General features: G+C 44.3%; 1 protein-coding gene across 1 annotated transcript; it reads right to left on the reverse strand.

Annotated features, from left to right (window-relative positions):
* Positions 1–4,016: 4,016 nt before the first annotated feature.
* Positions 4,017–7,321, reverse strand: LOC115137858 (equistatin-like). Its single transcript, XM_029674138.2, has 6 exons — positions 7,261–7,321; positions 5,028–5,162; positions 4,823–4,912; positions 4,341–4,472; positions 4,119–4,207; positions 4,017–4,043 (listed from the first exon to the last, which is right to left on the reverse strand). The coding sequence occupies exons 1-6, from the start codon at positions 7,310–7,312 to the stop codon at positions 4,017–4,019; spliced, it is 525 nt and encodes a 174-aa protein (XP_029529998.2). The 5' UTR covers positions 7,313–7,321.
* Positions 7,322–26,925: the final 19,604 nt, after the last annotated feature.

The raw sequence follows: 26,925 nt of genomic DNA on the forward strand, positions 1-26,925 counted from the left end.
GTGTCTGATAGCTCATTCAGGGACCCCATAGCAACTCCCGGAAAATGTGTATTATCAGCACCAATTAAGGTCGCTGCTCGGGCTCCAAATTACCTATTGAGCCGAAACGTGGGATTCGAGGTCGCCTCAGCTACGCCTACACATAATATCAGAACTGGACCCGCAGCTAGATAGTAACTACGTGTCATATGCTTTTATTATGGTTTAACCTTTTGTGACCAGGGGGCAGTATTTTCATTTTTGGAAAAATAACGTTCCCGTAGTAAACGAGATATTTTGTCAGGACAAGATGCTAGAATATGCATATAATTGACAGCTTAGGATAGAAAACAGTCTAAAGTTTCCAAAACTGTAAAAATATTGCCTGTGAGTATAACAGAACTGATATTGCAGGCGAAAGCCTGAGAAAAATCCAATCCGGAAGTGACGCATCTTTTGAAAGCTCTGCGTTTCAATGGTTCCCTATTGAGCAGTGAATGGGCAATCAACCAGATTACTTTTTCTCCGTATTCCCCAAGGTGTCTACAGCATTGTGATGTAGTATTACGCATTTATGTTGAAGAATACCCGTAAGCGGTTACATTGCACAAGTGGTCACCTGATGGCTCTGAGTGATTCTCGCGTAAAATACAGAGGTAGCCATTATTCCAATCGGTCCTACTGAAAAACCAATTGTCCCAGTGGATATATTATCGAATAGATATTTGAAAAACACCTTGAGGATTGATTATAAACAACGTTTGCCATGTTTCTGTCGATATTATGGAGCTAATTAAGAATATTTTTCGGCATTTGTGAACAAACGGTGCTATTTCGCCTACAAAAATAATACTTTGGGAAAAAAATTACATTGGCTATCTAACTGGGAGTCTCGTGAGTGAAAACATCCGAAGCTCATCAAAGGTAAACGATTTAATTTGATTGCTTTTCTGATTTCCGTGACCAAGTTACCTGCTGCTACCTGGACAAAATGCTATGCTAGGCTATCGATAAACTTACACAAATGCTTGTCTAGCTTTGGCTGTAAAGCAAAATTTGAATCGTCCCACCGGCCAATAGCCAGAGAAAATAGAGTCATATTCAAATAAAATGATTTAAAAATCAAACTTTCATTAAATCACACATGTGAGATACCAAATTAAGGCTACACTCGTTGTGAATCCAGCCAACATGTCAGATATCAAAAAGGCTTTTCCGCGAAAGCATAAGATGCTATTATCTGATGATAGCACAACAGTAAACAAAGAGAGTAGCATATTTCAACACTGCAGGCACGACACAAAACACAGAAATAAAATATAAATCATGCCTTACCTTTGACTAAATTATTTTGTTGGCACTCCAATATGTCCCATAAACATCACAAATGGTTATTTTGTTCGATTAATTCCGTCGATATTCATATATATCAGTTATTACGCGGTAGGCTATATCAGTTATTACGCAGTAGGCTATAACAGTTACTACGCGGTAGGCTATATCAGTTATTACGCTGTAGGCTATATCAGTTATTACGCGGTAGGCTATATCAGTTATTACGCGGTAGGCTATATCAGTTATTACGCAGTAGGCTATATCAGTTATTACGCGGTAGGCTATATCAGTTATTACGCAGTAGGCTATATCAGTTATTACGCGGTAGGCTATATCAGTTATTTAGTGTCGGAAAGGACCTTGGTCTTGTGGGCCTCGTATTGAATGCCATGGCGTAGGTTGGTACTAAATATTAGGTAGGAGGTAGAGGTTAAGTATAAATGTGATCAGACAGTCTTCTTGTAAACATGTGTATGTTTTTTTAATAGATATAACAGTTGTAGACTAGTTATGGTCTTTGAAATGCATTGCAAATGTGAGGATTAGGCTCCATGTTCTTTACACAAGCAACAGTTCCTAGTCGGAGGGTTTTGAAGTTGTGAAGTTGTGGTAGCTTTAACTGTTTCAGGTGGTAGAGGAAGGACTATACATTTGAGTTTGTATTCTGAAACCTCACTGTCCCCCCCTCAGGACAGGCTGTAGTTCTGGAGTGATGGCTCCAACTTTGATCACCAGAACTGGGCTAAAGGAAGGCCTGGTGCTGGTGCCAGAGACTGGTATTCATATCAACTTTGGAGGTACAGTAAACCCAGTATCATTCACTGATCCTGTCAAATTAAACGTATTCCTGTATTACTATGTGATGAGAGAGCAAACCACACACAAATCAGAGTTGTATTATAAAGTCCATCTTTAATTATATGAGCTTCACCATAGCCCCTTTGACTCTCAGATCAATTCAGTGTCTATAAATGAATTCTCCTTACAAAACAATTCTTAGTATCTTTTATGGAAAAGATACACCGCTCATCTTACATGACGAAAAACAGATCTTAGGAACATTACAAATAACCTTGTACTTGAAAGAGTATCCCATCCAGATAGCATTAGCTATAAATCATCATTCAGTTTGGTCACCTAAAACGAGATTCTAATCTCATTCTTGGTACCACTTAAGACCAAAACTTTACCTCATCCAATGGCATATATCATTGTCAATTCTAGATACTCCCATCCCAAATACACCCTCTTCTCCCCACACCTGGAGAAGCTCACTAAGGGGAGTGATATTCTAGGTCATATACTGTGAAAGATACGTTGAAAACAGAGGGGTAATACAATGATTCCAGACACTGCCATAATCCTCCCCCAAATGGAAAAAAGGAGAGTGACTAGCGTACAGACATAGAGGCCTTCTCCCTTTCTGATATTCTGCATATTATGAAATAAATTAATCTTATTTATCTATATTACCCAACTAATTCTGATACGACACATTTCACTATTTAATCTCTCATGTAGACTTTCCTACTTTTGTCAGTATTGCTGAATATTTTGGTTGTGTTTTGTCTTCAGGTCAAAAGCATTGGAACAATGCATTATGTGGAAGGAGCTTGCCCTCTGTGTGCTCCCTGAGACTCCTGCCGCTTCAAACATCAAATACAGAACCTTAAGGTTCTTGGCACTGAAAATGGCCCCCAAAAGGTTCTTCCAAAACCCCAGAAGGTGGATACATCTAAAAAAATATATATCAGAAGACACTAATATGACCGCAACATCACACTAATATGACCCCACCATCACACTAATATGACCCCACCATCACACTAATATGACCCCACCATCACACTAATATGACCCCACCATCAATATACAGTAATATGACCCCACCATCAATAGACAATATGGCGGTTGTTTTGCTGCACCAACAGGCCTCACAAGACTCATCTGAAGGTAAACAAGTTTTAAAAAAGCAAAGTAGGTATTTTTGATGAGCAGGTGACCACATACTTTGTCATGGTGTGTTTTATTTATAAAATTACAGGCTGAAGATTTACTTACCCCACTAAAGTTATTAATTTAACTTCTTGGATGTCCTGTTCACACAGAGCAATGATGTGTATCACCCAGAGCAATGATGTGTATCACCCAGAGCAATGATGTGTATCACCCAGAGCAATGATGTGTATCACACAGAGCAATGTGTATCACCCAGAGCAATGATGTGTATCACCAACACATTCTAGCTCCCTCCCCGCCTCCAAATATTGGTATGAACATGAAGTGGACCCAAATCCATAGGCATTAAGGCCTTGCCTGTGCACGTGACTAAACCCTGCAACTCCCTTCTCAGCTGTCCATCTTTCTGATTTCCACCAATCGGAGTTGATGTCAGCGTGATTAGAGGGACAATAGTGCTCAGTACCAGGCAGTCTACCAAGTGTGGTAGACTACTAATGACCATCACCAGCATCAAAGCTTGGAGAAGCCTAACATGGTCACGTGGCATTTGACTGTCACCATAACAGTCCTACTCCTTCCTCCATTTCCCAGAAATGAACCGGTTCAGATACATTGTTCAACATACCACACCAACAATAACGTAAGTAAATCAACACTTTAATCTCTGGATTTCTTCATGTATTTGTTTGTATGGGATGTGAATCCGTTCCTGTAGTTCAGTAAAGACAACTGGCCGTCTTCTACATCTTACTTCCAACGCCTTTCATCTACAATTAGAAAGAATTACACATCAATAACTAGCTGCAAACATTTAGTGAATGAATATGTATATACACCCACACCTTGGTGGAACATATGATTGGAGCAGTGCCTGGTGGAGTGTCAGTACCCGGGATCTTCTGTCCAGAACTGGTCACACACCAACAGTAACCTACCATAAATGGACATGTTAATAACCTGTTAAATATATAATATTTACACATTTTACTGTAACATATTGGATTGTCAAGTTCAACTCAATTGGAGCATTTATAGTGTGTGTGTTTGAGTGCGTGAGTTTTAACCTGTAGAGCCCGAACATTGCTCAGGGGTGTATCGTCCAGCGGCATCACACGTGGGGGTGTAGGCTCCAACTGGGTCATGTGTCGCAGCATCTCTAGCATCCTCACATGGGGACTTGGGTCGCATCGTACCATCTGGACACACAGGCAACATACATTGTAATGTGGACATAACATAACAATGATGGATATACATTCTGGAATCATGGACTGTGTTCTATATGGGACCCTGTTCAGAAGTAGGACGAAATGCAGGAAATTAAGAAAGACTCGGTGAAGAAAAAGATGTGCTGGAATGAGAACAATATGGCTGTCAGATCTGATGGTGTGTATGATAATGATACAGTAAGAAAAGAGATAATGACAGGAAGAAGAGATCATGATACAGAAATCAGTTTAGCATCTTGTAAAGAAAGCATGAAGAGGTCCAAGGTAGGAAGCAAGAGTAGTGATGGTGTTGGATGAGACCACAGGGCCTCACTTACTCTGGGTGGAACATATGATTGGAGCAGTGCCTGGTGGAGTGTCAGTACCCGGGATCTTCTGTCCAGAACTGTTCACACACCAACAGTAACCTACCAGAAATGGACATGTTAATAACCTGTTAAATATATAATGTTTACACATTTTACTGTAACATATTGGATTGTCATGTTCAACTCAATTGGAGCATTTATAGTGTGTGGTAACCTGTAGAGCCTGAACATTGCTCAGGTTTGTATTGTCCATCATTGTCACACGTGGGGACGTAGACTCCAGGCCTGACTTTTTTCATCGCAGTATCTCTAGCAATCTCACAGGGGGTCTTGGGTCGTATCATACCATCTAAACACAGATAACATTCTTTATAACGATGACATTACATAGTAGAACATACATTGCCGGACAAACATCCTGGAAGCTCTGGCTGGATCTGGAATCTTGGGTTGCGTCCCCTATGGGCCCCTGTTCCCCTATGGGCCCCTGTTCCCCTATGGGCCCTGGTCAGGAGACTGCATCCTATATGGGACCCTGTTCCCCGAAGGGCCCTGGTCAGGAGACTGCATCCTATATGGGACCCTGTTCCCCGAAGGGCCCTGGTCAGGAGACAGCATCCTATATGCGACCCTGTTCCCCGAAGGGCCCTGGTCAGGAGACAGCATCCTATATGGGACCCTGTTCCCCGAAGGGCCCTGGTCAGGAGACTGCATCCTATATGGGACCCTGTTCCCCGAAGGGCCCTGGTCAGGAGACTGCATCCTATATGGGACCCTGTTCCCCGAAGGGCCCTGGTCAGGAGACTGCATCCTACATGCAACCCTGTTCCCCGAAGGGCCCTGGTCAGGAGACTGCATCCTATACGGGACCCTGTTCCCCGAAGGAACCCGATCAGGAGAAGTGCCCTATACGGAATAGGGTTCCATTTCAGATGATACCTAGGTACTTCCTGGCTAAATATTCATTCTGCTACTTGTTTAAAATGCCTGTGGAGTCAAATTCCAGTTTCGTAGAAGAGCTGATGAAACTAAGACTGGAAATTGTATCAGTTTATTGCTAGACAATCCAATCATACATCCAGTTGAATGATCAAACCATTCATATAAGAATACCTGAGTCCAGCATCTAGATATACATCTCTGGAACTAGAGGAGTGGCAGGTAGCCTGCGGTTAGAGAGTTGGGCCAGTAGTTCAAAACAGTGAGCTGACAAGTTGATATATCCGTCTATGTGCCTTTAATAAATCCTCTTGGTGCTAGGGGCAGTATTTTCATTTTTTGACAAAAAAACATTCCCGTTTTAAACGGGATATTTTGTTCGGAGAAGATGCTAGAATATGCATATAATTGACAGCTTTGGATAGAAAACAGTCTAACATTTCCAAAACCGTAAAGACATTGTCTGAGTATAACAGAACTGATGTATAAAAATCCAATCCGGAAGTGCCCCAGGTTTTGAAAGCGCTGCGTTCCAATGATTCCCTATTCAGCTGTGAATGTAACATCAACGAGCTTACGCTTTCTACGAATTCCCCAAGATGTCTACAGCACTGTGACGTAGTTTTACGCATTTATGTTGAAGAATAGCCGTAGGCGGCCACATTGAGTAAGTGGTCACATGGTGGCTCCGAGAGAGATTCTCGCGTAAAATACAGAGGTAGCCATTACTCCAATCGGTCCTCCTGAAAAATCAATTGTCCCGACGGATAAATCATCGAATAGATAGAAAAACACCTTGAGAATTGATTATAAACAACGTTTGCAATGTTTGTCGATATTATGGAGCTAATTTGGAATATTTTTCAGTGTTGTGGTGACCGCAATTTCCGGGCGATTTCTCAGCAAAACGTGAAGAACAAACAGATCTATTTCGCCTACAAAAATAATATTTTGGGAGAAAATGAACTTTGGCTGTCAACCTGGGAGTCTCGTGAGTGAAAACATCCGAAGTTCAAAGGTAAACGATTTAATTGGATTGCTTTTCTGATTTCCGTGACAAGGATGCCTGCTGCTAGCAAGGCATTATGCTATGCTAGGCTATGATAAACTTACACAAATGCTTTTCTAGTGTTGGCTGTAAAGCATGTTTTGAAAATCTGAGATGACAGGGTGATTAACACAAGGCTAAGCTGTGTTCCAATATATTTCACTTGTGATTTGTGAATAGGAATATTTATGTCCATTGCGTTGTGCTAATTTGTGTCAGGCGATGATTACACTCCCGGATCCGGGTTTGAGAGTCACTAGAAGTTAATTAAGCAAGGCAAAACCTTCATTTCTCCAGTGTCAATGTTGATAATGGCTGACCTCTCAGAGGGTGTCCCAAGGAGAACCGGTTATGAACAGAAACACATTTCCAATTCACACCTGCATATTAATATCTATGTGTGTGTGTGTTATGTTTATTTAAGATGTTGGTGAGTAGGTGTGACGTATGTCCCGCTTACCTCCCAGAGCAAAAGCCGTGCTGACAAGCAGAATGGTGGTCAATATCGCCATGGTGATAGTCTGAGAGAGAGAAAGAGAGATTAGTTGAGCATTTTAAAGCATCTGGAATGACTGTGGGTACTAGAGGAGAGGTTAAGGAAACCCACTATTAGGTACAAAACTGAAATAACAACCAAAGCAGCATTTTCTAAACCCAGTCCTGAGGACCCCAAGAAGAAGTATGGGCAACACGGTGCTACTAGTCTGATGTAACTCAGGTATCACTTCTTCAACCACATACAATAGATTAGCCTGGCACACAGGAATATGTATCCTTCCCAAATGGCTCCTCACTCCTTGTGTAGTGAACTACCTTTGACGAGGGCCTACAATGCACTACTTAGGGAATGGGAAGCATTATAGATAGTCAGAGACTACCCATTTACTGCAAAGGTAACTAGTAGTCTACGCTCTTAAATTCAGGGGGTCACTCCACAAAAATGGCACAACTACATTTGACAAGGGCACATAACATTTAGGTAACATTGGAGATGCAGATAGTCTATTAAATAATGATGCACTCTCACCTTCTGCACTCTTCCAAGGGATTCACTGGGTGTCTCCCTCTCTGTTGTCTGTAAGTTATGGTCTACCTCTTCCACCTCTCCTTTTAAAGGACCTGTCACAGGTGTGACTAGTTTCCTCATTAATCCAACGAGAGATCCCGATGTCGGACATCAGTTAGTGATGTAAAGTACTAAAGTGAAAATATTTGAAAGTACTACCCATGTCGTTTTTGGGGGTATCTTTACTTTACTATTAATATGTTTGACAACTTTCACTCACTACATTCCTAAATGGTGCCGTCTGGTTTGCTTAATGTTAGGGAATTTGAAATGATTACTGTAAAAGTGTTACAAGGTGTGATGAACGATAGTGTCCCGTTCTCCCAGGCTGCAGGCCTGCTGTAGGATCAGATTGGGCCAAGTAGTGGAGGTAAATGAGAGAGGAGAGGTTAGGGGTAGTTAACCTCGGGATCAGTGTATCCCCTGCGGGATGGTTGAGCTAATGTGCGCTAATGTGATTAGCATGTGATTTGCATGATGTTGTAAGTAACAAGAACATTTCCCAGGACATTGACATGTCTTATTCGGGCAGAAAGCTTAACTTCTTGTTAATCAAACTGCACTGTCCAATTTACAGTAGCTGTTACAGTGATAAATGCCATTGATTGTTTGAGGAGAGTTTACAGTCATTTACTTGAAAATGTATATACTGACCAGTTAGGCACATTCGGGCACTGTTGATACAACATTTTGAACAGAAATTAAATGGTTCATTGGATCAGCTTAAAACTTTGCACATACACTGCTCCCATCTAGCCAAAATCTAAATTCACCTGAGCTGGAATAATACATTATGGCCCCTGTTTCGAGACAGATGCTTGATAATTGACAATTCTAAATCAAAACAATTTTCACACATTTAGTACATGTAAAGTCAAGATTAAATCAAGAATAGTCTGATGGATGACAATATTACTCTATAACTTGTGAATGATATATTATCACTTCTGAATGATGCCCAATGTAATTCGAGAAAACTGCGCATACCTTTTTTTTGTCAACTTTTTCAAATCAGTGTCACACCTCATGTAGCTGAGCCCATAGGCCTGTATTTTAATTTAGTTTATTTTACCTTTATTTAACTAGGCAAGTCAGTTAAGAACAACCTCTTATTTTCAATGATGGCCTAGGAACAGTGGGTTAACTGCCTTGTTCTGGGTCAGAATGACAGATTTGTACCTCGTCAGCTCGGGGAATCCGATCTTTCAACATTTTGGTTTCTCATTTGTGGATTCACTACAGTTCATGGTTCAACTCCGGCACATTCAGCTGTGATTGAGTCCGGTAGCGTCGCACCATCCGGAGTAGGTTGTCATTGTAAACATGAAAGTGCCTAGGTCATAAAAAACCACCTGTTGTTAGAGTGGTGACAAAAGACCGACATAATGACCTCAGTTCTTTAAAACTGAACTTAGAAACAAACATTTGTAAACAAAATAAGTTCATGACAGGTTAAACATGTCTTTTGAACCTTCAGAATCCTAAACATACTGCGTCACAGGTCTACATTTACATAAAGTAAAGCACAATGACAGTTATGTCCTGGTGGCACTTTTAGGGTTGTGTTCCAAGATGGCGTAGCAGTCAGACGTTTTGTCGTGTCGTGTCCCTTGTATCGTTTTTGTTTTTTTAAACATATTTTTAAACATATTTTTCTTCGCATATCTTTTAAAACATTTTGCTAAACCTCAACATCTAAATACTCTCCTGCAACCCGCCTCACCCAATGTAGCGCGGATCTGCTTTTTTTTTTCGAAAGTATTTATATTTACTTCGGATCAGGAACCCCTCAACTGAAGCTAGCCAGCTAACTACCAGCTATCAGTCAGCAAACCATTGCTAGCGGTCTTCAGCTAACCGGTCATCAGCTAACCTTTAGCTCGGAAAGCTCTCGCCAGTTCGAACAACGCGACTCTAACCAGAGCATAACGGACCTATTATTATTAAAAAAAAAATAATCCCCGGATTCCCACCGCAAACGGAACATTTTCAGCTTCACAACTAGCTAACTGCAACCCCGGATGATTACTCCTGGCTAGCGTTTCCATCCATTTAGCTTGAAGCTAGCCCGGCCAGAGCTCCTGTGCTACCACCGAAGCATACTCCTGGGCTACAATATCCGGACCCAAGACCGGTCTATCGATGTCACCGCATGAAGAGGCATAAACAGACTCACTCCATCGCGACGTCCCCCAAAGGCTAACTTTCTAGCCCTTGCTATCTCCTTGCTTGCTAATTCGGCCTGCTAAGTGCTAGCTTGTTTAGCCCTGGTCCGCTAACTGCTACCTTGTCGCCGCGTCCCAACCACTCACCGGACCCATATTTACTTTCAATCTCTTTTCGATTTTTAATTCGATTATACCTTCCGGTAACCTGCCTTACCCAATGTGATACGGAATCGCTATTATTTTAAATTTTTAGAACACATTCAAGAACCTCCAGAAGCTAACCAGCTAACTAGCTACAAGCTATTTAGTCATTGTTAGCCACTGCTAGCCGCCTTTACCTTCTGCACAGCCAGCCAGTTTTTTTTTACCTGGATAATACTCGCCAGTCTAGCTCCCCTGCCCCATCAACCACTGCCCCCTGGACACTGATCACTTGGCTACATAGCTGATGCATGCTGGACTGTCCATTAATCACGGTACTCCATTCTGCTTGTTTATGTTTTATCTGTCGGCCCCAGCCGCACTCAGGCTCTGTGTGTAGTTAATCCTACCCTCCCTGCCTAGTCAATGCCATTTTACCTGCTGTTGTTGTGCTAGCTGATTAGCTGTTGTTGTCTCACCTACTGTTTTAGCTACTGTTTTAGCTAGCTCTCCCAATTCAACACCTGTGATTACTGTATGCCTCGCTGTATGTCTCTCTCAAATGTCAATATGCCTTGTATACTGTTGTTCAGGTTAGTTATCATTGTTTTAGTTTACAATGGAGCCCCTAGTTCCACTCTTCAGACCCCTGATACCTCCTTTGTCCCACCTCCCACACATGCGGTGACCTCACCCATTACAACCAGCATGTCCAGAGATACAACCTCTCTCATCATCACCCAGTGCCTGGGCTTACCTCCGCTGTACCCGCACCCCACCATACCCCTGTCTGCGCATTATGCCCTGAATATATTCTACCATGCCCAGAAATCTGCTCCTTTTATTCTCTGTCCCCAACGCTCTAGGCGACCAGTTTCGATAGCCTTCATACTACTCCTCCTCTGTTCCGAGGGTGATGTGGAGGTAAACCCAGGCCCTGCATGTCCCCAGGCACCCTCATTTGTTGACTTCTGTGATCGAAAAAGCCTTGGTTTCATGCATGTCAACATCAGAAGCCTCCTCCCTAAGTTTGTTTTACTCACTGCTTTAGTACACTCTGCTAACCCTGATGTCCTTGCCGTGTCTGAATCCTGGCTCAGGAAGGCCACCAAAAGAGATTTCCATACCCAACTATAACATTTTCCGTCAAGATAGAACTGCCAAAGGGGGAGGAGTTGCAGTCTACTGCAGAGATAAAAAGTAATGTCATACTTTCCAGGTCCATACCCAAACAGTTCGAACTACTAATTTTGAAAATTACTCTCTCCAGAAATAAGTCTCTCACTGTTGCCGCCTGCTACCGACCCCCCTCAGCTCCCAGCTGTGCCCTGGACACCATTTGTGAATTGATCGCCCCCCATCTAGCTTCAGAGTTTGTTCTGTTAGGTGACCTAAACTGGGATATGCTTAACACCCCGGCAGTCCTACAATCTAAGCTAGATGCCCTCAATCTCACACAAATCATCAACGAACCCACCAGGTACAACCCTAAATCTGTAAACAAGGGCACCCTCATAGACGTCATCCTGACCAACTGGCCCTCCAAATACACCTCCGCTGTCTTCAAACAGGATCTCAGCGATCACTGCCTCATTGCCTGTATCCGCTACGGAGCCGCAGTCAAACGCTCCCTAAAACACTTTTGTGAGCAGGCCTTTCTAATCGACCTGGCCCGGGTATCCTGGAAGGACATTGACCTCATCTCGTCAGTTGAGGATGCCTGGTCATTCTTTAAAAGTAACTTCCTCACCATTTTAGATAAGCATGCAGAAAAATAAAAAATGCAGAACTAAGAACAGATATAGCCCTTGGTTCACTCCAGACCTGACTGCCCTCGACCAGCACAAAAACATCCTGTGGCGGGCTGCAATAGCATCGAATAGTCCCCGCGATATGCAACTGTTCAGGGAAGTCAGGAACCAATACACACAGTCAGTCAGGAAAGCTAAGGCCAGCTTCTTCAGGCAGAAATTTGCATCCTGTAGCTCCAACTCCAAAAAGTTCTGGGACACTGAAGTCCATGGAGAACAAGAGCACCTCCTCCCAGCTGCCCACTGCACTGAGGCTAGGTAACACGGTCACCACCGATAAATCCATGATTATCGAAAACTTCAACAAGCATTTCTCAACGGCTGGCCATGCCTTCCGCCTGGCTACTCCAACCTCGGCCAACAGCTCCGCCCCCCCCCCCCCCCCCCCCCCCCCCACAGCTACTCGCCCAAGCCTCTCCAGGTCCTCCTTTACCCAAATCCAGATAGCAGATGTTCTGAAAGAGCTGCAAAACCTGGACCCGTACAAATCAGCTGGGCTTGACAATCTGGACCCTCTATTTCTGAAACTACCCGCCGCCATTGTCGCAACCCCTATTACCCCTATTGGAAAGCTGCCACAGTCATCCCCCTCTTCAAAGGGGGAAGACACCCTGGACCCAAACTGTTACAGACCTATATCCATCCTGCCCTGCCTAAGGTCTTCGAAAGCCAAGTCAACAAACAGGTCACTGACCATCTCGAATCCCACCGTACCTTCTCCGCTGTGCAATCTGGTTTCCGAGCTGGTCACGGGTGCACCTCAGCCACGCTCAAGGTACTAAACGATATCATAACCGCCATCGATAAAAGACATTACTGTGCAGCCGTCTTCATCGACCTTGCCAAGGCTTTCGACTCTGTCAATCATCATATTCTTATCGGCAGACTCAGTAGCCTCGGTTTCTCTGATGACTGCCTTGCCTGGTTCACCAACTACTTTGCAGACAGAGTTCAGTGTGTCAAATCGAAGGGCATGCTGTCCGGTCCTCTGGCAGTCTCTGGGGGTGCCACAGGGTTCAATTCTCGGGCCAACTCTTCTCTGTATATATCAATGATGTTGCTCTTGCTGCGGGCGATTCCCTGATCCACCTCTACGCAGACGACACCATTCTATATACTTCCGGCCCGTCCTTGGACACTGTGCTACCTAACCTCCAAACGAGCTTCAATGCCATACAACACTCCTTCCGTGGCCTCCAACTGCTCTTAACCTCATAGTCCGCCCAAACCCGTATGCGGTAGCGTAACTACAGCCTCAAGCTCATTACCATAACGCAACGTTAGCGATTTCTAAAAATCGCAAATGAAATAAGCCTGCTCTCAAGCTTATCCTTTTCTTAACAATCCTGTAGTCTCAGATTTTCAAAATATGCTTTAGAACCAGAGAAAATCAATAATTTGTGTAAGAGTGGTGATAGCTAGCTTAGCATTTAGCATTAGCATTTAGCACGCAACATATTCACAAAAACCAGCCAAGGAATCAAATAAAATAATTTACCTTTGAAGAACTTCAGATGTTTCAATGAGGAGACTCTCAGTTACATAGCAGATGTCCAGTTTTTCCCGAAAGATTCTTGTGTAGGACACATCGCTCCCTTTTGTTACTATGCATTTGGCTACCGAAACTAACCGAAAATTCAGTCACCTACACGTCGAACTTTTTTCCGAATTAACTCCATAATATCGACTGAAACATGGAAAACGTTGTTTGAATCAATCCTGAAGGTGGTTTGTCATATATCTCTCCATTGAAAGCACCGTCCTTGTAGCCTGGTTTGTTCTGAGATTCGAATGGAAAAATACTGGGAGCTGAGTTTTGCGCACCAAATGCCACGCAGACACCAAGAGGGACACTTGGCAATTGTAGTCTCTTATGGTCAATCTTCCAATGATATGCCTACAAATACATCACAATGCTGCAGAGACCTTGGGGAAACAAGATAAAGAGTCCGTTCATTCCTGTCGCATTCACAGCCATATAAGGCGATCATGGAAAACGTAGCCTCAGAAATCCTGTGCATTTCCTGGTCGGTCACACATCTTGGTTTTGCCCGAAGCATTTGTTCTAAGGGACACAGTGAAAATCTTTGCAGTTCTGGAAACGTAAGACTGTCTTCTTTCCAAAACTATCAATTCCAAGCATATTCGAGCATCTTTGTGACAAAATATTGCGCTTAAAACGGGCACGTCTTTTTATCCAAAAATGAAATACTGCCCCTAGAGTACTTACAGGTTAAACACTAGTAAAACCAAATGCATGCTTTTCAACCGTTCGCTGCCTGCACCTGCTCTTTTGCACACCAATATCTCTACCTGTACATGACCATCTGATCATTTATCACTCGTGTTAATCTGCAAAATTGTAATTATTCACCTACCTCCTCATGCCTTTTGCACACAATGTATATAGACTCCCTTTTTTCTACTGTGTTATTGACTTGTTAATTGTTTACTCCATGTGTAACTGTGTTGTCTGTTCACACTGCTATGCTTTAGCTTGGCCAGGTCGCAAATGAGAACTTGTTCTCAACTAGCCTACCTGGTTAAATAAAGGTGAAATAAAATACATTTTTTAAAAATCAGGGTTGTGGGTTTGAGTCCCACAGAGGACCAGTAAGAGTACTACCTACAACGAATCATTCCTGTTCAATAACTCATGAGACAAAATAGAGTACATATTTTATTTGCTGCAAAATATTCCACATTTGTGTAGTAACTGAATTTAACAGCAACAAAATATTTTTTACCATGAAGTATTGAAGACACTACGGAATAGCATTGCTGCTTCTATAGTCTGGCGGAGAGGCAGGAGTCTCAGGGAGCACACAGAGGGCAAGCTCCTTCCACATAAAGCATTGTTCCAGCGCTTCTGACCTGAAGACGAAACACAGAACCTAAATATTCAGCTGTAAATAGACACAAGGAAAAGTCTACATGAAAATAATGTGTTAAATGAATTAGGAGAAAGGTTTTAATTTGATGACTGGATCAGTGAATGATAGTGGGTTTACTGTACCTCCAAAGTTAATATGAATACAAGTCTCAATGGCACCAGCACCAGGCCTTCCTTCAGCCCAGTTCTGGTGATCAAAGTTGGAGCCATCACTCCAGAACCACCGCCTGTCCTGAGGGGGGGAAAGTGGGGTTTGAGAATAAAGACTAAAATGTAGTCCTTCCTCTACCACCTGACACCAAACAGTTTAAGCTACCACTACTTCAAAACCCACCGACTGGGACTGTTGCTTGTGTAAAGAATGTACAGTCGACTCCTCACATTTGCAATCATCCCGGTATTTTTCAAAGACAACAAGTATACAACTTTTGAAGCTAGAAACCCCACACATGTTGACAAGACTATATGGAAGATATTACTTTGATCACATTTATACTTACCTAGAAACATTTTACATGAGTATAAAGGCCTCCTGAAGTTGACAGTAAAATAATTTAGCAGAATCATCTAGAATGACCTACAGGGTCAATTAGGATTAAGGGCGTTGCTCAAGGGCACATCAAATTTCACGGAGTGTGCTCTGGGATTCAAACTAGCCTTTATTTTTTTATTTTACCTTTATTTAACTTGGCAAGTCAGTTAAGAACAAATTCTTATTTTCAATGACGGCCTAGGAACAGTGTGTTAACTGCCTGTTCAGGGGCAGAACGACAGATTTGTACCTTGTCAGCTCGGGGATTGAACTTGCAACCTTCCGATTACTAGGCCAACACTAACCACTAGGCTAACTCTTGATATTTTATATGGAAACAATTACAATAGCTGTTAAAAAGCAGCAGCTCCTCTTCCTGGGATCCACACAAAATGACATTAGAACATTAGACAACTCAGACAGAACTACATTATCAAATTACAGGTATAAATTACATTAATTACAGGTAGCCTACATGCCACATCTCCCGTTTTTAACCAGGTTTGCTGTTCACTTAAGCAATAGGAGATGGAACGGCGTTCCTTGCAATAATGGCTCTATATATATCCCTGTAGGCTTAATGGTCCCACCTTAACCGAATCAAATCCTCCAATCCAGGTAGGAGGGAAACCAACAGTCTTGGTGGGTTCCAATATACAGGAGGCACAACTCCACATTAAATATTCAAAATCAATATAGAAAATTCACATCTGAAACCTGTTGCGACTCTAGGGGCAGTATTTACATTTTTTTGGAAAAAAACGTTCCCGTTTTAAAATGGATTTTTTGTCAGGAGAAGATGCTAGAATATGCATATAATTGACAGCTTAGGATAGAAAACACTAACATTTCCAAAACTGTAAAGATATTGTCTGCGAGTATAACAGAACTGATGTTGCAGGCGAACGCCTGAGAAAAAGCCAATCCGGAAGTACCCCATATTTTGAAAGCACTGCGTTCCAATGAGTCCCTATTGAGCTGTGAATGTCCTATCAACGAGTTTACATCTCTACGTATTCCCCAAGGTGTCTACAGCATTGTGACGTAGTTTTACGCATTTACGCTGAATAGCCGTAGGCGGCTATATTGCGTAAGTGGTCACATGGCTCCCAGGGTCGCGTAAAATACAGAGGTAGCCATTACTCCAATCGGTCCTACTGAAAAACGAATTGTCCCGACGGATAGATTATCGAATAGACATTAGAGAAACACCTTGAGGATTGATTATAAACAAAGTTTGCCATGTTTCTGTCGATACTATGGAGCTAATTTTGAATATTTTTCGCCGTTTTCGTGACTGCAATTTCCAGGCGATTTCTTAGCCAAACGTGAACAACAAACTGAACTATTTCGCCTACAAAAATAATATTTTGGGAAAAAATGAACTTTGGCTATCTACCTGGGCGTCTCGTGAGTGAAAACATCCGAAGCTCATCAAAGGTAAACGATTTAATTTGATTGCTTTTCTGATTTCCGTGACCAAGTTACCTGCTGCTAGCTGGACAAAATGCTATGCTAGGCTATCGATAAACATACACAAATGCTTGTCTAGCTTTGGCTGTAAAGCATATTTTGAAAATCTGAGATGACAGAGTGATTAACAAAAGGCTAAACTGTCTCAATTTCATTTATGATTTTCACGAATAGGAATATTTTCTAGGGATATTTACGTCCGTTATGTCATGCTAATTAGTTTCAGGTGAAGATTACGCTCCCGCATGCTTCTTGTGACTCCCAAACCCGCATCTTAAAGGGAAGTTCAGTATTTCACATCAGTCATGTGTTGCCGTTTAACCTCTTCAGTCGACCCTCTACTTTTTTGAACATTTTGTTAAAAATCGCGCAACATTTCAGCGCCCTGCTACTCATGCCAGGAATATAGTACGTTCATATGGTTAGAATGTGTGGATAGGAAACCCTCGGACGTTTTTAAAACTGGTTAAATCACGACTGTGGCTATTACATAACGTGCGTTACATCGGAAAGCGCAGGAAAACCTGATCACAGAAAATGGAAATAAATATCCTTGCGCCACTTCCAGCAATTGTTAACAGTGAGCCGAATTAGATAAGACCGAGCATTCAACTCCCACAGCATCCCCATGTTGTCGAGAGTCTTGTGAATTTAATCATCTTTGATTCTTGGTTGAACCGAAACAGGGGCACCGCTTACCTCCGGTCTCCGCCCAGATCATTCCGGAAGAGCTCTCTCCTGAAATGTTTTCCAAGACGACAGCTAATGATATTTACATCGCCTACGGATGATTTTTTATCGCTTATTAACGTTTACTAATACCTAAAGTAGCATTACAAACGTATTTCGAAGTGTTTTGTGAAAGTTTATCGTCTACTTTTTGAATTTTAAAAAATGACGTTACGTTGTGAAATCGCTGTTTTTTTCGTTTATCACACAGTCTACATATAACGATATCTTGGCTTTATATGGCCCGATTTAATCGAAATAAAGACCCAATAGTGTTTATGGGACATCTAGGAGTGCCAACAAAGAAGATGGTGAAAGGTAATGACTGTTTTCTATTTTATTGTGCGGTTTGTGTAACGCCGAAATGCTAATTATTTTGTTTACGTCCCCTGCTGTGCTTTTCTGTTGTAGTGTATTGGTGCATGCTATCAGATAATAGCTTCTCATGCTGTCGCCGAAAAGCATTTTAAAAATCGGACTTGTTGCCTGGATTCACAACGAGTGTAGCTTTAATTTGATACCCTGCATGTGTATTTTAATGAACTTTTGAGTTTTAACTAATACTATTAGCATTTAGCGTAGAGCATTTGCATTTCCAGAGCTCTAGTTGGGACGCAAGCGTCCCAAGTAGAGGCAACAGGTTAAGAAAGTAGCACCTTTGCGGTAATGTCAAAGAGCTAATTTCAACTACACTTCCCCTTCAAATTCACAGTAGATGGTAAGGGTGATCCCTCTGCTTCAGGCCAGCTCCTCATAGTCTTTACAAACATTAAGCAGTGTGATCCATATTTGGTCCAACCGGAAGGACACAAGTCTTCTTCTAGCAATGAGTCTGTAAGGAGAAGTTACATGTGGCTTTTAAGGCTAGTGGAGACAGTTGTACAAATCACAGCTACAATATTATGTGTTGATCAGTCAGTCACCTCTGCTACAATATTATGTGTTGATCAGTCAGTCACCTCTGCTACAAGAAAAATACAGATCTAGTCAAGACACAGACTCTTACTTGCATCTCCCAGATTAAAGGCAGCACTGAGAAGCAGAAGACTGGTCAACATGGTCATGGAGTCTCCTGAGAGAAATAAAGAGTGAAGCCATCAAAGACAGTCAACTCCACATACAGTAGATTAGAACAAGAATATGTCTGCTTTCCTAAATGCCAACCTATTCCCTAAGCAGGGCTGAGGAGAATTTCTGGGCAGGTATTTCTCTCCACTCATACAGGAGTAGAGGCCTAGTTCCCAAATGTAGAAATCCCCTGCAACTTTGGCTATTGACACCAGTAGGTAAGGCTCAGTGGCTTGTAACACTACTGGATTTCATAGTTTCTTGTTCACTGAGACACAGTGCAACCAATCAGAACAGTCTACAGGATTATAGATGTAAGACGCATTCTGCAGGCAGGAACCATCATTATACCATGTCTCATGTCACACTTCCCTTAAAGTTAAATTAAAGGTGTAATACTGGGCCAGCTGCACCATAACAATACACATGCTAGGATGAACAGGATATTATGCCACAATGCAAGGAATTAAAACACTAGAAAAAGTTACAATAGCAGGAACTTACTTTAGCCAATTAACAACAGGAACAATAAAGGAACTGGGACACCACAAATGCTGAACAAACCCAAGTAGAACAAGCTGCTTATATACCAGAAGAATGGAAGAGGAATTGGTGATTAGCAGAGTGAGTTCAGGTGTGGTGAGTTAGCAGGAAAGGGGCGTGTCCAGAACATAATTGGGAGTTCAATTATGCCCACTGAATGCATTTTTTTAATGATCATATACAAATAGTTGTTTTGCAGGACAAGGTTTATTGTGACTTTCAAGAATGCCGGAATTGCTTCACCTTGCTCTTCTGGTAGGCTCGATGCAAGATTCACCATCCAATTATTTCAGACATACAATGCAGTTCCACCATGGCACGGACCATGATGATACCTTGGTGTAGACCATGGTGATACCTTGGTGCAGACCATGGTGATACCTTGGTGCAGACCATGGTGATACCTTGGTGGAGACCATGATGATACCTTGGTGTAGACCATGATGATACCTTGGTGCAGACCATTATAATACCTTGGTGCAGACCATGGTGATACCTTGGTGCAGACCATGGTGATACCTTGGTGCAGACCATGGTGATACCTTGGTGCAGACCATGATACCTTGGTGCAGACCATGGTGATACCTTGGTGCAGACCATGGTGATACCTTGGTGCAGACCATGGTGATACCTTGGTGTAGACCATGATGATACCTTGGTGTAGACCATTATAATACCTTGGTGCAGACCATGGTGATACCTTGGTGCAGACCATGATGATACCTTGGTGCAGACCATGGTGATACCTTGGTGTAGACCATGGTGATACCTTGGTGCAGACCATGATGATACCTTGGTGCAGACCATGATGATACCTTGGGGCAGACCATGATGATACCTTGGCGCAGACCATGGTGATACCTTGGTGCAGACCATGGCGATACCTTGGTGCAGACCATGGCGATACCTTGGTGCAGACCATGGTGATACCTTGGTGCAGACCATGGTGATACCTTGGTGCAGACCATGGTGATACCTTGGTGTAGACCATGGTGATACCTTGGTGCAGACCATGATGATACCTTGGTGCAGACCATGATGATACCTTGGGGCAGACCATGATGATACCTTGGCGCAGACCATGGTGATACCTTGGTGCAGACCATGGCGATACCTTGGTGCAGACCATGGCGATACCTTGGTGCAGACCATGGTGATACCTTGGTGCAGACCATGGTGATACCTTGGTGCAGACCATGGCGATACCTTGGTGCAGACCATGGTGATACCTTGGTGCAGACCATGGTGATACCTTGGTACAGACCATTATAATAACTTGGTGCAGACCATTATAATAACTTGGTGCAGACCATTATAATACCTTGGTGCAGACCATTATAATACCTTGGTGCAGACCATGATAATACCTTGGTGCAGACCATTATAATACCTTGGTGCAGACCATGGCGGTACGTTAGTTTTTTTTGAGGGGTAAAGTTTTTTACGTCCAGTTGTTTTTGACCGACACACGACAGTTCAACGGAATCTCACTGGAGCAGACAATTGTTACATCTATTTCCTATGCAGACTTTCTAAATGGAGACAACAACAAAAAATCAAGTTAATGGGTACATAGTTACTGTATTAAAGCTGAAGGTCAGGAGGAGAGGGTTTGTGTTAGGACAAGAGGAGGAGAGAGAGGTATGGGAGAAATGAGAGGAGGGGAGAGGTTAGGGGACGAGAGGAGGAGGGGAGAGGTTAGGGGAGGAGAAGAGGAGGGGAGAGTCGAGAGGTTAGTGGAGGAGAGGGGAAGGGAAGAGGGGTATAGGGGGGAGGAGTGGAGGAGGGGAGAGAGGAGAGGTATAGGATAGAGGAGAGGTATGGTAGAGAGGAGAGGTATGGTAGAGAGGAGAGGTATGGTAGAGGAGAGGTATGGTAGAGGAGAGGTATGGGAGAGAGGAGAGGTGTGGGAGAGAGGAGCGGTATAGGTGAGAGGAGGAGGAGGGAGAGAGGTATAGGAGAGAGGACAGGTATAGGAGAGAGGAGAGGAGGAGGGGAGAGAGGTATAGGAGAGAGGAGGAGGGGAGAGAGGTATAGGAGAGAGGAGGAGGGGAGAGAGGTATTGGAGAGAGGAGAGGAGGAGGGAGAGAGAGGTATAGGAGAGAGGAGAGGTATAGGGTATGAGAGGAGGAGGGGAGAGAGGTATAGGAGAGAGGAGAGGTATAGGAGAGAGGAGAGGTATAGGGTATGAGAGGAGGAGGGGAGAGAGGTATGGGAGAGGGGAGAGCTTGGGGTAGGAGGGGAGAGGTTAGGGTATGAGAGGAGGAGGGGAGAGAGGTATGGGAGAAGGGAGAGGTTAGGGTATGAGAGGAGGAGGTGAGAGGTTAGGGGAGGAGGGGAGAGGTTAGGGGACAAGAGGGATAGGAGAGAGGAGAGGTTAGGGGAGGAGAGGTGTAGGGGAGAGAGGTATAGGGTATGAGATGAGGGGGAGAGAGGTATGGGAGAGGGGAGAGGTTCGGGTATGAGAGGAGGAGGGGAGAGAGGTATGGGAGAGGGGAGAGGTTAGGGTATGAGAGGAGGAGGGGAGAGAGGTATGGGAGAAAGGAGATGTTAGGGTATGAGAGGAGGAGGGGAGAGGGATATGGGAGAGGGGAGAGGTTAGGGTATGAGAGGAGGAGGGGAGAGAGGTATGGGAGAGGGGAGAGGTTCGGGTATGAGAGGAGGAGGGGAGAGAGGTATGGGAGAGGGGAGAGGTTAGGGTATGAGAGGAGGAGGGAGAGAGAGGTATGGGAGAAAGGAGATGTTAGGGTATGAGAGGAGGAGGGGAGAGGTTAGGGTATGAGAGGAGGAGGGGAGAGAGGTATGGGAGAGGGGAGAGGTTAGGGTATGAGAGGAGGAGGGGAGAGGTTAGGGTATGAGAGGAGGAGGGGAGAGGGATATGGGAGAGGGGAGAGGTTAGGGTATGAGAGGAGGAGGGGAGAGGGATATGGGAGAGGGGAGAGGTTAGGGTATGAGAGGAGGAGGGGAGAGGGATATGGGAGAGGGGAGAGGTTAGGGTATGAGAGGAGGAGGGGAGAGAGGTATGGGAGAGGGGAGAGGTTCGGGTATGAGAGGAGGAGTGGAATAACTGAATGGAATAACTGATTTTTTTTTGTCAATGATCTTTTTGTCAATGATGATAATATGTCATCTTAAAGTGGAAGAACAGGGAAGACATCCTCCTCCCTCATGAAGTACCCTTCCTGCAGGCTCATCCTAACTACCCTCCAGCTTGACAAATCCACCTGTCATACTGCACAGAACGAGTGTGATTTCCTGCAATACAGGAATGTCAGTATTCTGCCATGGCCAACGAGGAGCCCGGATCTCAATCCCATTGAGCACGCCTGGGACCCGTTGGATCGGAGGGTAAGGGCTAGGGCCATTCCTCCCAGAAATTTCTGGGATCTTGCAGGTGCCTTGGTGGAAGAGTGGGGTAACATCTCACAGCAAGAACGGGCAAATCTGGTGCAGTCAATGAGGAGGAGATGCACTGCAGTACTTAATGCAGCTGGTGGACACACCAGATACTGACGGTTACTTTTGACTTTGAACCCCCCTTTGTTCAGGTACACATTATTCCATTTCTGTTAGTTACATGTCTGTGGAACTTGTTCAGTTTATGTCTCTGTGCAGCGGCTGGCTGGGTCGCTCTGACCCGCAGAGCACAACAAGAACACTTGGCTGCTCTCTTGCACACAGCGGGGCACGTCGGGGCACGGCTCTGACCCACGAGCGAACGACCTCGCCACACTCGCAGACACTCTACTACGCTCCAGGGCACACGCCTCGCCAATGGCTGACAGGGTCGCTCTGACTCGCAGAGCACGGGGCGCAGAGCCCTGGAAACACAGGGCCTGGGTCGCACTGACTCACGAGCGCAGAGCGCAGAGCACAACAAGAACACTTGGCTGTTCTCTAGCACACAGCGGGGCATGTCTGGACCTGTGTAGCGGCTTGCAGCGGTGAGCGAAGAGAGCAGAGCGCAGAGCGGGGAGCCGGGCACAACCTCCCCACACTCGCAGACTCTCTACTACGCTCGACAGCACACGCCTCGCCAGTGGCTGGCAGGGTCGCTCTGAGCGCAGAGCGAAGAGAGCAGAGCGCAGAGCGGGGAGCCGGGCACAACCTCCCCACACTCGCAGACTCTCTACTACGCTCGACAGCACACGCCTCGCCAGTGGCTGGCAGGGTCGCTCTGAGCCACGAGCGCGACTCTTAACACTCGGCTGCTCTCTAGCACACAGTGAGGCACATCCGGACCTGTGTCGTGGCTGGCTGAGTCGCTCTGAGCCCAGAGCGCAGAGCGGGAAGCCCAGAGCACAGAGCGGGGAGCCCAGAGCACAGAGCGCAGAGCGGGGAGCCGGGCACAGCCTCGCCACACTCGCCACACTCGCAGACTCTCTACTACGCTCTGCGGCACACGCCTCGCCAGTGGCTGACAGGGTCGCTCTGAGCGCAGAGCGTAGAGCGGGGAGCCGGGCACACGCGGGAGCCCTGGAAACACAGGGCCTGGGTCGCTCTGACCCGCGAGCACAGAGCACAGAAAGGGGAGCCCTCCACACACAGGACCTGGGTCACCCTGACCCCAGGACCACGGGAGGGTTAAATTAACTTTTTAAGATAACATATTTTGCTTCAGGGGTACCATAACAACCATCTTACACAATAAAACTATTTCAAGACATTCCCAACATAGTACACTGCTTTTGACCAGGGCCTATAGGGTCACAACTAGTCCACTATGTAAGGAATAGGGTTCTATTTGGGACATACCTCATCCATCTATTCCATTGTCCTGTTCTTCCAGAAATACAGAAAGTCACCTTGATGACAAGGTTTGGTGAAAGAGAGGCTTGACCCTCGCAAAGAAAAGGCACGCTAGCTATTTACCCTCTCCCACCTTCTCTCCTCCTCACAAAGGAATGCTGCTGGTCCTACGGCATATCTCTCTTCCAATACTTTAGCCTTAAGACATTGATCTATCACCTCTCCTCTCATCTTGCAGACTGTTCTAAATTAAATCACACTGAGATTATGTGGTTTATGGTATTTTTTGTGCAATACTTTTGCACTACGATTATGTAAAAACCCACTACAAACTTCTGCTAACATTGGCCACCGCTAGCTGAGAATCATTGGTAGCGGTGGGGCAGGCTGTGCCTGTCCTCCTATCTTTTTTTGCATTTTCAATGGTCTGAAAGATGCTGGAAATGAATATCTTGTTAATGCAAAGACCAGGAAACTCTGGAAAAAAATACAAGTCGATTATTTAAATGAATGGCTCTGAATGCACTGTCGGCATGCAGCCAAACGTTACCAACCACTTTTGGAGCTAACTAGCTGGTGCTCATAACATGACTAACATTGCCTAGCTAACTAGCTGGTGCTCATAACATGGTTAACATACCTAGCTAACATTACCTAGCTAACTAGCTGGTGCTCATAACATGGCTAACATTACCTAGCTAACTAGCTGGTGCTCATAACATGGCTAACATTAACTAGCTAACTAGCTGGTGCTCATAACATGGCTAACATTACCTAGCTAACTAGCTGGTGCTCATAACATGGCTAACATTAACTAGCTAACTAGCTGGTGCTCATAACATGACTAACATTACCTAGCTAACTAGCTGGTGCTCATAACATGACTAACATTACCTAGCTAACTAGCTGGTGCTCATAACATGGCTAACATTACCTAGCTAACTAGCTGGTGCTCCCAAATGGAATTCTTATGTCGACAACAGATGAGAGTTGTGATCATAACATTTCTAACATACCTAGCTAACATTACCTAGCTAACAAAACAAGTTATATTAACAGGATAGATAGCTGGCCATTAGCAACATTGGGTTGTCAATGAGACAGAGCTCGCTAACCAGCTGAGCCAGAAGTTGAATACCTTCACTTTGAATTGACCCCAACCCTGTCAAACAGGTAGATGTCAGACAGGTCCAGCAGGGTTTGGGCTGGACAGAAAGTATGGAGAATTGAAGGATGAGAGCGAGAGAGAGAGAGAGAGAGAGAGAGAGAGAGAGAGAGCGAGAGAGAGAGAGAGCTAGAGAGAGAGAGAGAGAGAGAGAGAGAGCTAGAGAGAGAGAGAGAGCGAGAGAGAGAGAGAGGTAGAGAGAGAGCGAGAAAGAGGTAGAGAGAGAGCAAGAGGGAGAGAGAGGTAGAGAGAGAGAGAGAGGTAGAGAGAGAGAGAGAGAGAGAGAGGTATAGAGAAAGAGAGAGAGAAAGAGAGAGAGAGAGCGAGGTTGAGAGAGAGAGAGAGAGTGAAGGAGAGACATTTTTTACAAAATAGAGGGAGGTGTCTGACTGGACGGGTCCTTAAAAAGGAGTTGAGAGAGAGGTAGAACTCAACTCACAGGCAGGACAGAGAGAGAGAGACCCAGTGAAGACCTTTGAAGAAGTGAAGCTACAACTGAAGACTTCAGAAGGTGAGATTTCAATATCTGTTCATCTAATACCTGTCTATGTCCCAACTGACCTCCCATTCCCTACGTAATGACCTACTTTAGACAAGGGTCCATATTACCTTTGTGGCCATGAGCTATTCTCTATTTAGTTCACTGTGGGCCCTGGTCCAAAATAGTGCACTACATAGGGGATAAGAAGCCTTTTTGGGAAGCATCCATGTTCCAATGTCCGTTGGTCGTGTGAGTACCTGTGCCTTGTTGTTTTGGCTTTCGTGCCACTTGTATTGTGCATAGATGATTAGGGGTCTCGTCCCGTGTTGTATCATTGTGTGCTTGTGTTTTCGGGTCTCCTCCTGTGTATTTATTCGAGGTACTCCTCGCTCTTTTGAATGGGTTTCAGCCCTGTGTTTTGTATATGTGTTTGCTTGGTCTTCGTCCCCGTGCCTTTACATGGCACACTGTAATTTGGGAAAATAAAAAACCCTATTACGCATTCCTGTCTCCTTTATAACAATGTGACACTCTCCTCCAGTACCCCAGGGTTTCAGCTATACAGTAGGTTATGTACTTAACACAGGGTTTCTATCCTCTCCTCCAGTATATCCCAGCTATACAGTAGGTTATGTACTTAACACAGGGTTTCATATCCTCTAGTACCCCCAGCTATACAGTAGGTTATGTAGTATCCCCAGCTAACACAGGGTTTCATATCCTCTAGTACCCCCAGCTATACAGTAGGTTATGTACTTAACACAGGGTTTCATATCCTCTAGTACCCCCCAGCTATACAGTAGGTTATGTACTTAACACAGGGTCTCCTCTCCCCCAGCCAGTAGGTTATGTACCCACAGGGTTTCCTCTAGTACAGCTATACAGGTTATGTACTTAACACAGGGTTTCATATCCTCCAGTATCCCCAGCTATACAGTAGGTTATGTACTTAACATAGGGTCTCCTATCCTCTCCTCTAGTACCCCCAGCTATACAGTAGGTTATGTACTTAACACAGGGTCTCCTCTCCTCTAGTACCCCCAGCTATACAGTAGGTTATGTACTTAACACAGGGTCTCCTCTCCTCTAGTACCCCCAGCCATCCCAGTGATTTGGAGTAATCCAGTACAATCATAGCTGATTAAAATGCTCATCTCTCTCTCCAGACTATCACCATGGTGACATTGACCATCATTCTGCTTGTCAGCACAGCTTTTGTTCTAGGAGACACCCATGTTCCCATAGGTAAGAGTGACACACCTCACACTGACAGTTGAAGTCTGAAGTTTACATAAAAGTTACATTC

Source organism: Oncorhynchus nerka, linkage group LG12 (assembly GCF_034236695.1).
Source record: "Oncorhynchus nerka isolate Pitt River linkage group LG12, Oner_Uvic_2.0, whole genome shotgun sequence".
NCBI lineage: Eukaryota > Metazoa > Chordata > Actinopteri > Salmoniformes > Salmonidae > Oncorhynchus > Oncorhynchus nerka.